The following is a 13,944-nucleotide window of genomic DNA, read 5'->3' on the forward strand; positions in this document are numbered from 1 at the left end:
AGGAAACTTACAAATGAGATACATTGCTCCATTAATATTGGGACATGCTCTGTGATTGCTATACTCTGTAGCGACAAATGTAACTTATGGTGTTTATGCTCACTTAGGCTTCCATTCTCTCACAATTGTTGGGGGGAAATGAAAACCTTCCTTGGGCCTTTTCAGGCCTTGGAATGTCTCTTCAGGGCAAAGTCGATGCACTGTCTTTGTCGCAACTTCCCCGTGAGAAACCATCACTTGCTCCATAGTGTGCGCAAGACACTGGTTTTCCGCTGCTCAGGGTTGAAGTTAGGAAAGGGAGTGGCGATTACATGTTTTTTCCTGCATTGGTAGTCTGTATAGTAAAAGGCATTCTGGGATCACAAAAATTCATGTTGATGTGATATCGAATATGCGACTGCACATAGACTGGGACCGTGGTGGGGGGGCGTATTGGTTTTGCGCAGGCAAAGGGCCAAACCGTGTATTTTGCTGACTTACAAGTGTGGCGTTGGGTATGTCGGACGTTGCAGCCTGCAATGGGGCATTATTTTTGGGTCAGACACAACAGCGATGCGGTCAGGTTCTCCTCGCAACCTTTATTAGCCGAAGTCGCACGACGTGAGGGAATTCGTTGACCGAGATGGAGGAGTGTGCCGAGACAACATTACCGTAACGTACGGGATTGAGCAGCCGTATTTGAAAGTGGGTACGCTTCCGGGGGCACTGATCCCAAACTAAGACTTGTTCAGACCTGTTTCCCGTCTAATAAGTTCACCGTTGCATTGCTTAGGTTGATAGCTAACACTATAGCCACCTCTCACGAGTCTTCAGCGGTAGTTTTGAATTCAATGTCAATTGCGCTGGTGAGGTATTTGCGACTCCACGGACTATTGCCACTATTGCTCCTTGTTTACTTTACTACCTATTAACTCATTCATTCTATAGATTTCTTGAGGCGGTTGTCGGCATTATATACTTGGGTGAGTGGCCATGTCATGCCTGGATTCCTAGATCTGCATGTGTCTGAAATAAACGTGGAGTGGATGGTGCACGTGCCGATAAATCGCTTTTGTGCTGCCGCTTACACGGTAACGCACTTTTCGTACAGTAGTCGCATGACTGCCTCTGCGAGTTCACACGATCTATTTACCTCCATTTAATATAATTAGTACATCACCTTAGTTTACAGCAATCATTCAATTATGGTTCTGCAATCTGGAGGAGCTTAGGGAGTGTGAGGGATTGCATCCGCCACCGAATGAATTATAGGGCAGGTCTTTATTACGATGTCTATACTTGTCTATCACTCGGCAGAGACCTTAAAAAACAGGGCTGAAGGAAAGGAGGCGAAGACTGCAAAGAGAGATCCCTGCTCACCGCAGCGCACTCGCTGTCGAATATGTTGCGCGGGTGTTTTAATACGCAGCTGCATAGCATTCTTTGCCTAGTTCCCCCACAGCCAGGACAGTGTAACGCCCTGTATTTCCGCAAAAATGCAGATATAGAAGTAACAAAAGCTTGATCTGGGCGAGTTGGTACATTATGCTATTTTGCCTTCAATAGTGCGCACTCAAAACAGGTAAAAAGCGGTGTGGCGATGACGTGTGTTCAGGGAGCCTTGAAAAAATCGTGCGTTCACAAAGTGGAGGGTAGCTTCCACGACCAGATTTTGAGGCTAAGCCAGGCCCGGTTCCCTTATTGTATGATTTCTTTTCGTGTGTGAAGCTCTTCTACAAAAGATGAGGTGAAAAGATAGCCCTGACGGACAAGATAGGCCGATAAGAAAAAAGGTGCACGTCATACCGTGTCGACACAAAGTGACGCATAACGTAAAGAAAAAGGCGGAAAGGTACGGTGTAAATATCATTTTCAGTGCCCCGGAACAGTTGTCAAAAGTATGCCCTTTTATCAGTAAATATCACAAGAAAAAACCAGAACCCTGGGCAAAAAAACCAGGCTACACAGACTACAGCATGGCTGTAGTTTACGAAATTCCCCTGAGCTGCAAGAAGTGAACACAGGGCAAACTGGAAGGTTCCAATGAGAGGGCGAGGAAGCACAATTGGACAGTTGCAAATAATGCTGGTGGCCACCTTTCTGAGCACTGCAAAAGATGCAAGCGTAGTCCCTTGTAAAATAGGACAAAGTTTTTCGGAGAGCAAGAGGAATGATTGAGGGCGAAATTCTTGAAGCTCATTTTATCACACAGGCAGGGGATAAATGTGTTAATACTTCGTTCATATCGCTCTCAGATAAAAAAAAGTAGCCTGTTTAGAAATGTGATGCATTTTGACGTCACATGCTTTTAGTATTTTAGTTTTGTATATAAGCAGTATCTTTTTTCGATTAAATTTAGTTGGAAGTTCGGCACTGTGTTGTGTGTTACGTGTTTCTTCTTCGTCCGTGTTTTAGCGCCGAGTACTTTTTTAGCAGATATCGCGGAAGTTCCACCTGTAATCGTTAGAATACCGTAAATTGGTCGAATAAAATTTTAAAGAAATAAAACATGAGAAATATACAAAATATTACGGAAAAAATTGTGAACCGCCTAACGCCCTGCCTTTCCACAATAACGGTTAATTCCCGGAAGTTCTACCTGCAATTGTTATAATAGCATAAATGAAAAGAATTGTTCGAACGAAATTTTTAAAAACTAAAAAGTTTCAAAAACAAAACATTCCGGAAAATGGCGAACCGTGTAACGTCCTGCATTTCCGCAATAAGGAAGATTTCACGGAAGTCACACCTGTAATCGTTAAATAGCGTAGATATACATAATTAGCGGTACGAAATTTTGAAAAAGCAGAAAAATAAGAAAAAAAAATGAAACAATCACGATAAATGGCGAACCGTGTAACGCACTGCATTTGTACAGTGATGCAGATTTTGCGGAAATTCCACTTGCAATTGTTATGGTAGCGTAAATAGAGGTAATGGATGAACAGAATTTTACGAATTAAAAAGAAAAACATGTAAAATGCGAAAAAAAGGCGCACCGTTTAACCACCTTCGGTTATAAAAAATGCCGATTTCGGGCAAGTAACACATGTAATCATTATAATAGCGTGAATGGAGATAATTGGTCGGACAGGATTTAGAAAAATCCAAAAAAATTGGCTGCAAAGAACTTGCACTCACGACAAGCGGCATAATATAGCAACACATTATGTAGTAGACAGTTCTCTGAATTTCTGCCGATTTTTTTTTGTTGTTGGAAAGAATGACGCGAAGCGCAGGCTTGGACATGAAGCGATGTGGGGGAAGTTGAAGGAGTGCGCGTCTCTATGTCTGAATACTGCACGCCGCGTCTCGTGACAAAAATCTCCCAGGTCATATGTCCTGCCATCCTGCCGTCGTCCTGCCTTCGGATTTATGCACTAACGAAGCGCGGTAGGCCTCTTCATTGCGCCAACACGGCTGAAGGAAAGGAATCGAAGATTGCAAATGAGCCAGAATATTGACAAAAGGGAATAAAGAGACCCGAACGTTTCAGGCGCAGGCGAGCCATAATTCTCGGGCATTGAAAGCACGTCGGCCGACCAAGTCGAACGAGCAATATTTTCGCTGAAATTTTAACGGCAATTTCTGAATACCAGTTACTTTATTTATAATTTTCAGAAGCTGAGCAGATTTCTTACCTTTACGCTCATATCAAAAATGATATGCCTGGTAACGAAGCCTTCGAAACCAACAATTACGTCCAACAACTATGACATTAGCTCTGGACTTTGCGTAGGTCTCCTCTATGCCGGAATCAACGAACACGTTTCCGGACGAATCATGGACTTAATTTTTAAACCTAAGAATATTCGGTGAACACTGAATCTGTATAACAAAACAATTAGCTCGGTTCTACTTCTTGATGTCATGCTCTTTTCAAAGTTTACCAGCCAAGTATTCGGGAGAATCCTAGGAGGCTGATATAAAGACGATCAGAAAGCTCATTGGCAATGGTTTATAAGAAATATGAAGCCCCCAAAGCAACCTTTTTCCCCCCAAAATAATTATTTCACCGGCAGTCTTGGTACATTTCAGGCCTAAAACAAAAATTAGTCTGCCCCATTGAAAGTAAACTGAGCAGCGTTGATATTCAGCAAGCACTTCTAACTTCAGCGTAATTTATGATAATGCTGGTACACTTGTATGCTGGGATGCCTGCATGACCATTTTTTTACCAACACATTAGATGCTTTCGACAACACGTTGCTACACTCATACAACATTAGTGCATTGCCCGCGGTTCATTTCCTGAAAAGGTTGGTTTCATTAACAGTACACAAGAGCAGTTGAATGCAAAATAACACGTAAAATAAAGAGTTCCTGAACAAAACGGTTTGGAAAACCGATCTTTCAAAATGAATTCATCATATGATATTATTTTTTACACTAGGGTAAACTTGCTAAACTGTTTCTTCAAAGCCACCATACCACAAAGCGCATGTAGCTATATTAAATAGCGCGTTCTCAAACTTATTCTTGGAAAGTACCCTTGCTTTCAGGCACGGGGTGCCCTTAGTTTCCTTGAGCTAGGTTTTTCTATCTGCATCCTAATGTGATCTCTAAGAGTTGTTTTCCCTCCTGCTTTGAAAAAAATTCACATTTCGGCTTTCATGTCGCGAACAAACGTCCTTCATAAATGGCGATTTAAATTAATTTGACGCCATGATATTACCGATGCATTTATTATTTGCGCACAATGTCACGTATTGTTCGGCTTTAGAAAATGTGTCTGTAATAAGTGACTGGCAACAAGTTTTCTCGCAGCAGGTTTTGGGAATTTAAAAGTACGTACGTGACAGTTAGCCGGTCGGGTGTCCGGGGTCCCCTGGAATTGGGGAGAGGTTGGCGTGAAAAGGGAACTAAGCACAATTGATCGATTATCGGGTAATACCCAAGGTATAGAAAAATTGCATAAGGTTATATCACCGTGAGTGTAATGCAAAGCATTAAAACAGGCGATTCTTACTACAAGCAATGACGGTTTCACTCGCGAGTAAATACCGTAGTTTAAAGAACAAACTTTCTAAAACACATTCATCGATTCCAAAATATGACCTCCCAGTAACTGAAAAGTGTCTCCCAAATCCCTCGTGTAGTTTTCCGAACAAATGACCAGTCGATGTTTCTTCAGAGCATAGAAACAGTTCTAGTGAGAAATTGAGTGATTGTGGAGTTTAACGCGCCGGCGCTACTCAGGCGATGAGGCGCGCCGTAGTAGAGGGCTCCAGGTTCATTTTGAGCCCCTGGGGATCTTTAGAACCTTCGTCACCGTGCCTATTCCCATCGATAGTAAGTTATCGATGAAAACATATTCAAATTTGTCGCTCTACGAGCGCTTCTGTACCATTACCGCCATCCAAATGCTAAAGGAGAAAGTATTTTATCAGTTTAGCTTGCGAGTTTTGTTTTTCCGCCATGCTGGTGATTTTTAAATGTCCCTCATCTAAGGCCCTTAAATCGGCGTGGAGACGAGCTCACGTGGTTTCAGTTATGGTGTCGCCGCCGCTCGCTGATTCTTCACGCAAACGGCGAATTGCGGGGGTTTCCGATATGCCTGATCTTGAATATCTGCATGATGGTAGCAGCACTGACGCGGAAGACAACTTCTATTCATCCCACTTCAGTACGGACAACGAAAGTGCGTCATGTCGCCCCAGACCATCACCAAGGGTGCACCGCTGAGTTTCGCTTTCTTCTCCAGTCGCTCTATAGCCGGCGCGCGTTGTTGTGAACGTATCTGACCCTGTTCTAAAGGCCACAGCTCTTATCTGCAGGGTGTCGACTTCGTTCCGGCTGCACAGAGTCGAGTTTCCTCCACGAAGGCACGCCGGAGTTGACCTTGACGTGGCGCGCCGGAGAAACGCGCGACAGTTTGTATTTAAATTTATATTTTTGCATGTAAATAACTTTTGTACTTACCCCGCTCATATTTGCCGTATTTCTCTATAAGCGTTTTATGTTCAAAGTGAATAATTCAAATTTCTTGTGTCTACCGTGTGCTAAGTGAAATTGTGGTTATCATGATTTTTTTCTCTTTGTTACTTTTTTTGGTTCCAGAATTTTCTGATAAAATTCTGAATGCATCTGTTGTTTGAAATTATTACTGATGAAAATCCCCATTCTTTCTCTATCATTTCATAACTTACACTTTAGCATCCATCATTTTTGCGCCAAGGAAAAAAAAGTTCCCGGCAATCTAATAACAACTGGTAGGCAGCCCTAGTGTGCTTACAAAGGTCATTTTTGCAGTATTACTTTATCAGCGCCTTTTGTTCGAATTGTATATTTCAAATTTTTTCTGTGTGCGCTTTGCAAATTCGCACTGGTTTTTTTTTCAACTGTTTTTGTTACTTTTTTGTTGTGATAATCTTTTTATAAAATTTTTATTGCATGTGTTGTTCGAAAGTGTTACTGTTAGAAAGCCCTATTCTTTCTATATCATTTCGTATCCTACACTTCAGCGTCAGCCATCTTCTGTGACAAGAAAAAATATTTCCTGGAAGAGCCAAAAACAACCGATTTTTCCGCGGTCACGAAAGTGTTAACGTGCGAAGCAATCTCGAACACACGGGTGTTTTTGATTTTCGCTGCCAACGGAAAAGCCGCCGCCGCCGCGGCCGCGAATGGAACTCGCCTCTTTAAGCTGAGAAGAAAACCGCCTTCCTTAGCCCGGTGAGAAATACTACGACTGGTTTGATACGGGGAGTTACTGAGACGGGCTTGCACCAAACTGATGCGGCAAAGCCAACTTTACCCCCGTGCTCCTTGGGCTCAGCTCTCGCTCGCCGTGCGCAGCTGGCGCAAGCGTGCGCAGCCAACTGTGATGCAATAACCCTGCCAGAATGGGAGTCCATTACCATCGTCGCACGCGTCACACCACATCGCAGGTGCGGTCGCTCGCTGTCGCGGGGCGGTTCACCTGCTAGCGTTGCATGGGTAGTCCGCTCGACGGAAGATCGGGGCGTTATTGAAGAATGTAAACACTTCCGATAACAGCAGAAGAATGATCTGCAATAACGTATACCAAAAATTTCCGTTGGGGAAAAGCTCAGCAAAGTGCAATGGTTTCGTTTTGGTCGATCGATGGTTCTGCAGTTTGATTTCAGTCATTGCGTTTTCATTTTGGTAGAAGTGTTTCTTTTTTATTTTCAGACCACCATTTTAAAGTAAGTGCAAAAGAATCTGTTAAATATTTAGGTTCTCATAACTGTTAATGTTTCACAGCTGATTGTTCCTCTTAAATAATTCTGTCGGGGACGCTTGTTTGCACAGTTTGCATAAACAAGAAAATAAAGGAATATGTACCAGTATGTACTTTCTATGAATATGTACCAACCAGCCGAAATGTGTACCTTGTTAAACAAAGGATTATTTTAATTACAGTTTGTTTTGAAGAAAATGGTCTTCACGTTTTTTGAAATGCAAGTAAAATTTTATAAAAAGTTTGAACCTGACATAATTTTAGCACCGCGGCTATTGATACAATCGTATTTTTTGTGTTCGCTGGTAATTACCGAGCGTGCGCACGTGAGCGCGGTCCTCGCGGCGGCCACCCGGCAGTTAACGAAACCACGAGAATACCGAGCACTCTATGTGCGTGCCTCACGACAACCGCCCAGCGTCCCCGGCCCGTGTTTGTCAAACTGAGCATTGGTTGAAGTTGCGGCAAGAAAACGCCGAGCACTCGCGTACGTGCCTCGTGGTGGCCTACCTGTGTCTCTAGCGTCCCTGGAACATGTTTGCAAACCAAGTATACCCCCTTAGGGAGACTGGCCAGGATTGCCCCCCCCCACCCCCCCCCCCCCAAAAAAAAAAAAAAATTGGCCGCGTATCTGCTCCTTTCGTTGCAAATGACGTCAAAAGACGATAGTCTTTATCGGCTTTTGCGAAGTAAATGCCTCCCTTCGATTTACCGCTCACCTCTCATGTTGTTCCTCTTGCGTCGCGCTCCTGCCAAGGTAAAGACGCCAAATGTTTGCTTAAATCATTTTAAATTTTGCGCGTTCCACTGCTCCAAACCGGGTGTCTCGATGCGAACGCTGCCGTACGGCGAAGACGCGCGTTAATTGAGGCACCCTACTTCAACGTTTATAGAACCGCGTTTCCCTACTCCACGTGCGTTGCAAGCAGAACGTGGAAACTATCTAGTGGAACCTTGCGTAACTGTTGCCGGTTGATTTCTTAAAATGGCGCCAGAAGCTGTAGTGGCGCGGGCGACAGCAGGCGACGGCGGAGTGAATTCTTTTTCTGCAGTTGATGAAGTATTTAATTTCGCAAAAGTCAAGCATGTTTGAATTTTTATAAAGGAACACTGCAAATATCACTTCTGTATTGATTTGTTGTCTCATAATTGCGTAATGTCTTGTTCTTCAACAATGTTGACAAGTATGAACATTACACCGGACCAAGACGGGTAGATTTAGCTGTGACTATATAAGACTATTGCGCAGGCATTCTTTTGCTTTGGCCGGGTGGCTGAATCGAGTCACAGACAGACAGACGGACAGACATACAGACATACAGACAGACCAAAATTTCTGGGTTTAAGTAGCCCAAGAAAGACTATCGTCTTTAAAAAAACTCCAGCATTCGCCGTAATCGTGGCAACACTTCTTAAACCGTGGTGATGGTCGTGAAGGTTGGGTATAGTTTTGCTACTTTCAAGTGTTATGACCTAAAGATCAATTGGTACGTTGATGCAAGCTTCCTAGAATTCAAATAACAAAGATATTAATCACATGTATGACCTAGTGCGCTGTGTAAAAAATCCAGATAATCAAGTACTCAAAAGTATAGATGACTAGAAAGGAGAAAAAGACTAAAGAAATAGGTTCGTGGGGTGGCTTTTGGCCATACGTTTTTACCAGTTCCATTGAGGTGCAATTAGAAAATACTCTGGCTGACATTTTTGCGGTAATAACACCAACCGGATACCGAGTTTTATTTCTGAGTATTTTAGAAAAAGAAACAGATCAGTAAATCTAAACCTATGGTTAGCACAGGGATTCGCATTTAGGTCTGACATATACACCAGTACAACAAGATGGGGATGAAAGCAAATAAAGTGAAGCCAGTTGCGTTTCTGTGGACTGGTTTTGAAAACATGGTGCGTGGATCAGATTTGAAAATCAAAAGATTGTTAACACTTACAGTCGCTGCCACCTGAAGGCAATCCTGCTCCGCTTTTTTCATGGCTTCTTTCCATCTATACATTGGGGCCACACTCCTCGGATCCGGATCTTTAAAGTGCAGTCCTTGAACGTGAAGTAAAATATTATTATCACCCTTTAAGTAATATCCATCAATGCAAATTTCTGCCTGTACCACATATACCCTGTGCGTGGTTTTTGGTTATTGTCAAGGCTGGAAAGATGCATTGTGTCGCGAAGAGTTTTTCTCTAAATTCGCCGTTAAGAAAAAAAATGGTTTTAAGCAGTGACAAAAAGAAAATATTGAGGTGGTACTGTTGCACGGTTCATAATTTTTATAGCCGCTACACCGTGCTTTGCTATCAGACCTGCACATCGGAAAAACTCACAAAATGGGGGATTTCGCGAGCAGTTTGTTGTGAACCATGCATATTTTACGTTTCATATATCTGTTAAATTGTAATGTAATTCTATATTCTCTCGCAGGAAAACCGAAAGCGCTAGTGAGTTTTTTCTGGGTATTTCCACATCAGTCCCTCTTGTGCGAATGCTGTACAGTGCCGCCGGTTCGTCCCTCCCCTAGCCTCGCTATCGGGACTGAGAATATTCCCGGCATCTTTAATTGCCAGGAATATTTTAAGTTTACGTGCATCTTTAAACTCCTGTGTTGGTGTGAAAAATAAACGCAGTAAAATGACCACCTATACTCTGTCGAATTTTGCGGAAAGGTTCAATCGCAACATGAAGCACATGTTTGTGACGTTCGCCGACGAATAGAGAGACTGGGAGGCTCCCACCTCAGAGGTTGGGTTCAGCTTGCGAAGCACAGAACCGCTACACTAGGTACGCGATCGCTTCGCTCAAACTAGGAGAGGAACTGCTAACTCTGATGGGCTGTATTATTACGAACCACCGCACAGCGCCCATGGTGCCCTCAGTATGCGCTGAGTACACGACGGAGCTGCGCGCAGGTTGAGGGTGGCCGTGCACAAAGCCCGTCGCAATCTTTTCATTGCCAGAGCACAGCAGAAAGGGCTGTACGATCGATCGCACCATGATGGTTGCTATGAGGTTGACGACTTGGTGCTGCGGCACAATCACGTCCTCAGTGACGCGAGCAAAGTATTTGCTGCTGCTCTCTGGGCAACGAAGTGGACGGGACAGTACCACAACCTAGAATCGGTTTCTTCCCTTTTGTGCGGGCTGGAGGACGTAAAAGAGAAACCGACTGTGTAATCTCAAGCGTTACTCAGGGCGAGGGAGCGAATGGGGGCATAATGCACATTTCCCATACCGCAAACGTAGCGCCTATAGAAGTGCCGACCAATGTTGAGACGAGATACAGGAGCGACTGTCGCAACACGCAGGTTTCTAGGCGAAAAAAAAAATACAAATAGTGCGCTCGCACTCCATGACCAGGTCTTCTCCGACGTCGTTTTCTTGATCCTTGATGGGGATATTTCACGGGTTCTCGCCCTCGCCAAGGGAGCTGTGAATCGGGACGACTTTTTAAAACCCACTTCGAGCGGGTATATTTGCCTTGTAAGCGGACTTAGTAGCTCCTTACTGTTCTTGCAGTTGGCACGCCTTACTTACGCTGTCAGATCAGGGATACACATTCTCAAACACGAAGATCTTCCAGAATATTTTTCGTCCACGACCTTCGAGGAGAACTACTTCCCCTAATGACAGGCCTATGTTTCTTGCTGCTTTGGTGCGTACGGTCTCTCCAATATCCCTAATGATTTACCGCTGCCAATTGATCTACCAAGACCAGATAATGCGACACCGGCTCCTCCAAACTGTGTAAAAAATCCGTGGTTTGTGTTCACTTTCTTCCCCATGAAGTTTCATAGTTTCATTCTTCCTCCAACCACTTCCGCAAATGTTCGCCGGGTTTAGCGTGCACGTATGTAAGAAGAGGGTTGTTTAGCGGGCCTTCAACTTCGCTCAATATCGTCCGCTGTTCTTCTAACAGTATCGTTTATTTTTGTATTATCCTCCTGACTGATGTTTTAAGACTCCGTATTGGACGTTCGTAGAAGCGTTGCTACCCAGGGGAGCGCTCTGCGATGGTGTACCACGGAATCTTGGTGCGGAGCAGTAATCCTGCGTTGTGTCATCCTGGATAGTTTGAATAACTCTGTTCACGTCTTTCCATTCTTTCTTGAATGTCTTTGTGTTATCCAAGTATATTTCCGCTGCCATATCCATACTCGCTGCAAACCGTCTGAACGCTTGCAAAAAACTCTTTGTCTACATGTTTGGTACTAACTCTAACTGTACACCCCTTCTACATTTAGATAGGGGAAGATGATGACATACGTCTTGATCTGCCCGTATTTTTCGCATGCGTGAAGTGTTCCCGCATAGTCAGTCCCGCTGATTTCAAATGACAAAGCGTCATTAACGCGGTCTGCCGGCAACAGTGGCGTAGCTTGCATTAGAGGTCTCCCGTTGTGTCTCTTGCAAACAATGCATACAGCAGCAAAGCGTCGTCTGCTTTTTTGTTACGTGTGGGAACATTTTTGCGACATTCGATGAAAAAGTATTGCCTTGTCTTACTAATGAGAAATTCTAATTTTCGCTTAATCTTTTAGTTAGCTACATCAGCCTCCTTGTCGCGATGTATTTATTAGTGTCTAGCAATACGTTTTCTTTCCACGGTAAATTTATTGCATATCGGTCTTCCAGCTTCACTATTCGGTTACTATCCTACCATCGTTCTTTGAGCCATTCGTCTGGCTTTCGATGCCAATGGATTCGAGGCTACAAAACTTTTGTAATACTTTGTGAAATTCGTCGGTGGTGGCGTCAACACGGGGTACCATCAGCGCCTGTGCGATGTAGGCGGAAAGCAAAAATGCCCGTGTGTACGAGATTTGGGGCATGATAAATATCCCCACGTGGTCGCATTTAACCCAGAGCCCTCCACTACGCCCCGCCTCATCACCTGCGTTGCATCGGAGGGTTTAACCCAACAATAAATCAATAAATCCCCGCTTGCTCTTGCGTTAGCGTCAATCTGCTCTGTTGAACTGGCCCTTGTATAACAAAGCCAAGCTTTGTTTTAATGACCATACCTTCTTTTCAACTTATTTCGATGCCCCAGTACAGAAGTTCCAGTGATAATCCGATCCTACCAGCATGCCGACCGGTTCAAATGGTGCGGATTTCGTATCATCTGCGAATTTCGTGCCCATAACTTGAACTTTTAGGCAGATCTCTTTACTTGGGCTAGCTAGTCTGTTTAGATGTATCACCTCAACCTTCAACGCTTCGATGGCAATTGCTTCACTTTCTCTTTCCGAGGCCATGGTAACTTGCACTAACCCGCCGTGGTGGCTCAGCTATTATGGCGTTGTGCTGCTGAGCACGGGGACGCGGGTTTGAGCCCCGGCTGCGGCTGCTGCTTTTTTGATGGAGGCGAAAAGCGAAAACGCTCGTGTGGAGGAGATTTCGGCGCATGTTAAAGATCCCCAGGTGGTCAATATTAATCCGGAGCCCTCCAATACGGCTCGCCTCATCGCCTGCGTTGCGTCGGCGCGTTAAACCCTACAGTCAATCAAGTTGCACTACTTCCACCCCTATAACTGTTTTATCTCACACCGAAATAGGCTAGAACAAGCTTTTCTTTTGTCAGAACCATTGCTCCAATATTTTCTACCAACCAGGTTTATGTAAACGATCTCTGACTTCCACTTTCAAAAAACGGTCTGCAATCATTAGCACCTGTTCATCGGCCGAATCAACACACTCTGTCTGCAGGAGTACACCAGTGTTTTCATTTATGTCTTGCCGATTTGTTGCGTGCACATTACAAGACGTGTTGCCCGCCTACTTTGGTTGAAATGGTCGAAGCATTACGGCCGGTTTCGCCTCCGAGCTTGATCTTGCACACTGGCGTTGCGTGCAGGTCTCTGAATTCTTTGCATTTAACATTAGATATCTATCGACAGGAGCGGTGTGGTTAGGTCGTGCGCACCTAACGTATGCCCTTTTCACGACCAACGCAGCTTTCTTCTCTTCCATAGCAAAGCTTCTGCAGGAAACCTGTTTTATATGATTTATTTGGTCACAAAATAAGCATACTCTGTCAGCTGAGCCTAAAAGCTTGGATTTGGTTTCAAGTACTTTGCTCGTTCCTCACTCCTTGTCCATTGTTGCTCTTATTCTGTTTCCTCTCTGAATTTCAGCTGCCCACGGAGAAACGCTAGCAACCTTTTCAGTATTTCAGCGTTCTTCTATCCGGCCGAGTCACCTGTCTGTCCTTGACCATCGTTGCTATCCAGACTCGTCATTGCGATATCTTTCATTTTCTCATTTTATTTTGATTTGATTTTTTTTATTTCTTGGCAAAAACCAAGGGGAGGCTGATCACTTAGCACCTAGCTCCATAGGGACCCTTCTCTTAAGCACAGACATCAGTACGGGGGCACAAAACTCGCTAGGAACATTCAATGATTCGAGGGCTATTGTGTGCATTTCAACTCTTTGAACCAGATGGCCAAAGACGTCTATTTCTTTAGGAGATGTCTCTAGATTTAGTAACTCGATCGAAGGGGTGCTCGTCGACACGTCTCGGACGTAATCCTGATCACGGCACCATCTTTTTGTTGAGACGAGAGACAGACTGGCTGCCAAAACACGCAGTTTATAGACCCAAAAGTATGCAGAACGCGCACTCGCGCTGCATGAGCAGGTCTTCTCCTTCGTCGTCACCTGAATCCTTGATGGCAATATTTTGCTTCCAACGAGCCCAGTAAAGAGATATAGATTGCGCAAAAGCCGTCTTGTGAATCGTGCTGCTGGC

At 44.2% G+C, this 13,944-nt stretch overlaps 1 protein-coding gene across 1 annotated transcript in view; it reads right to left on the bottom strand.

Moving 5' to 3' along the window:
- Positions 1-13,944, bottom strand: part of LOC144137645 (uncharacterized) — a 110,508-nt gene that overhangs the window by 67,364 nt on the left and 29,200 nt on the right. The window contains exons 4-5 of the mRNA XM_077669584.1: positions 9,133-9,236; positions 4,775-4,807 (exon numbers count right to left, since the gene is read on the bottom strand). Coding sequence (XP_077525710.1) covers positions 4,775-4,807; positions 9,133-9,236 — 137 coding nt within the window. The remainder of the gene's footprint in view (positions 1-4,774; positions 4,808-9,132; positions 9,237-13,944) is intronic.

This window comes from Haemaphysalis longicornis, unplaced genomic scaffold (assembly GCF_048455015.1).
Source record: "Haemaphysalis longicornis isolate Haplotype H1 unplaced genomic scaffold, Haemaphysalis longicornis Haplotype H1 scaffold_43, whole genome shotgun sequence".
Taxonomy (NCBI): Eukaryota; Metazoa; Arthropoda; class Arachnida; order Ixodida; family Ixodidae; genus Haemaphysalis; species Haemaphysalis longicornis.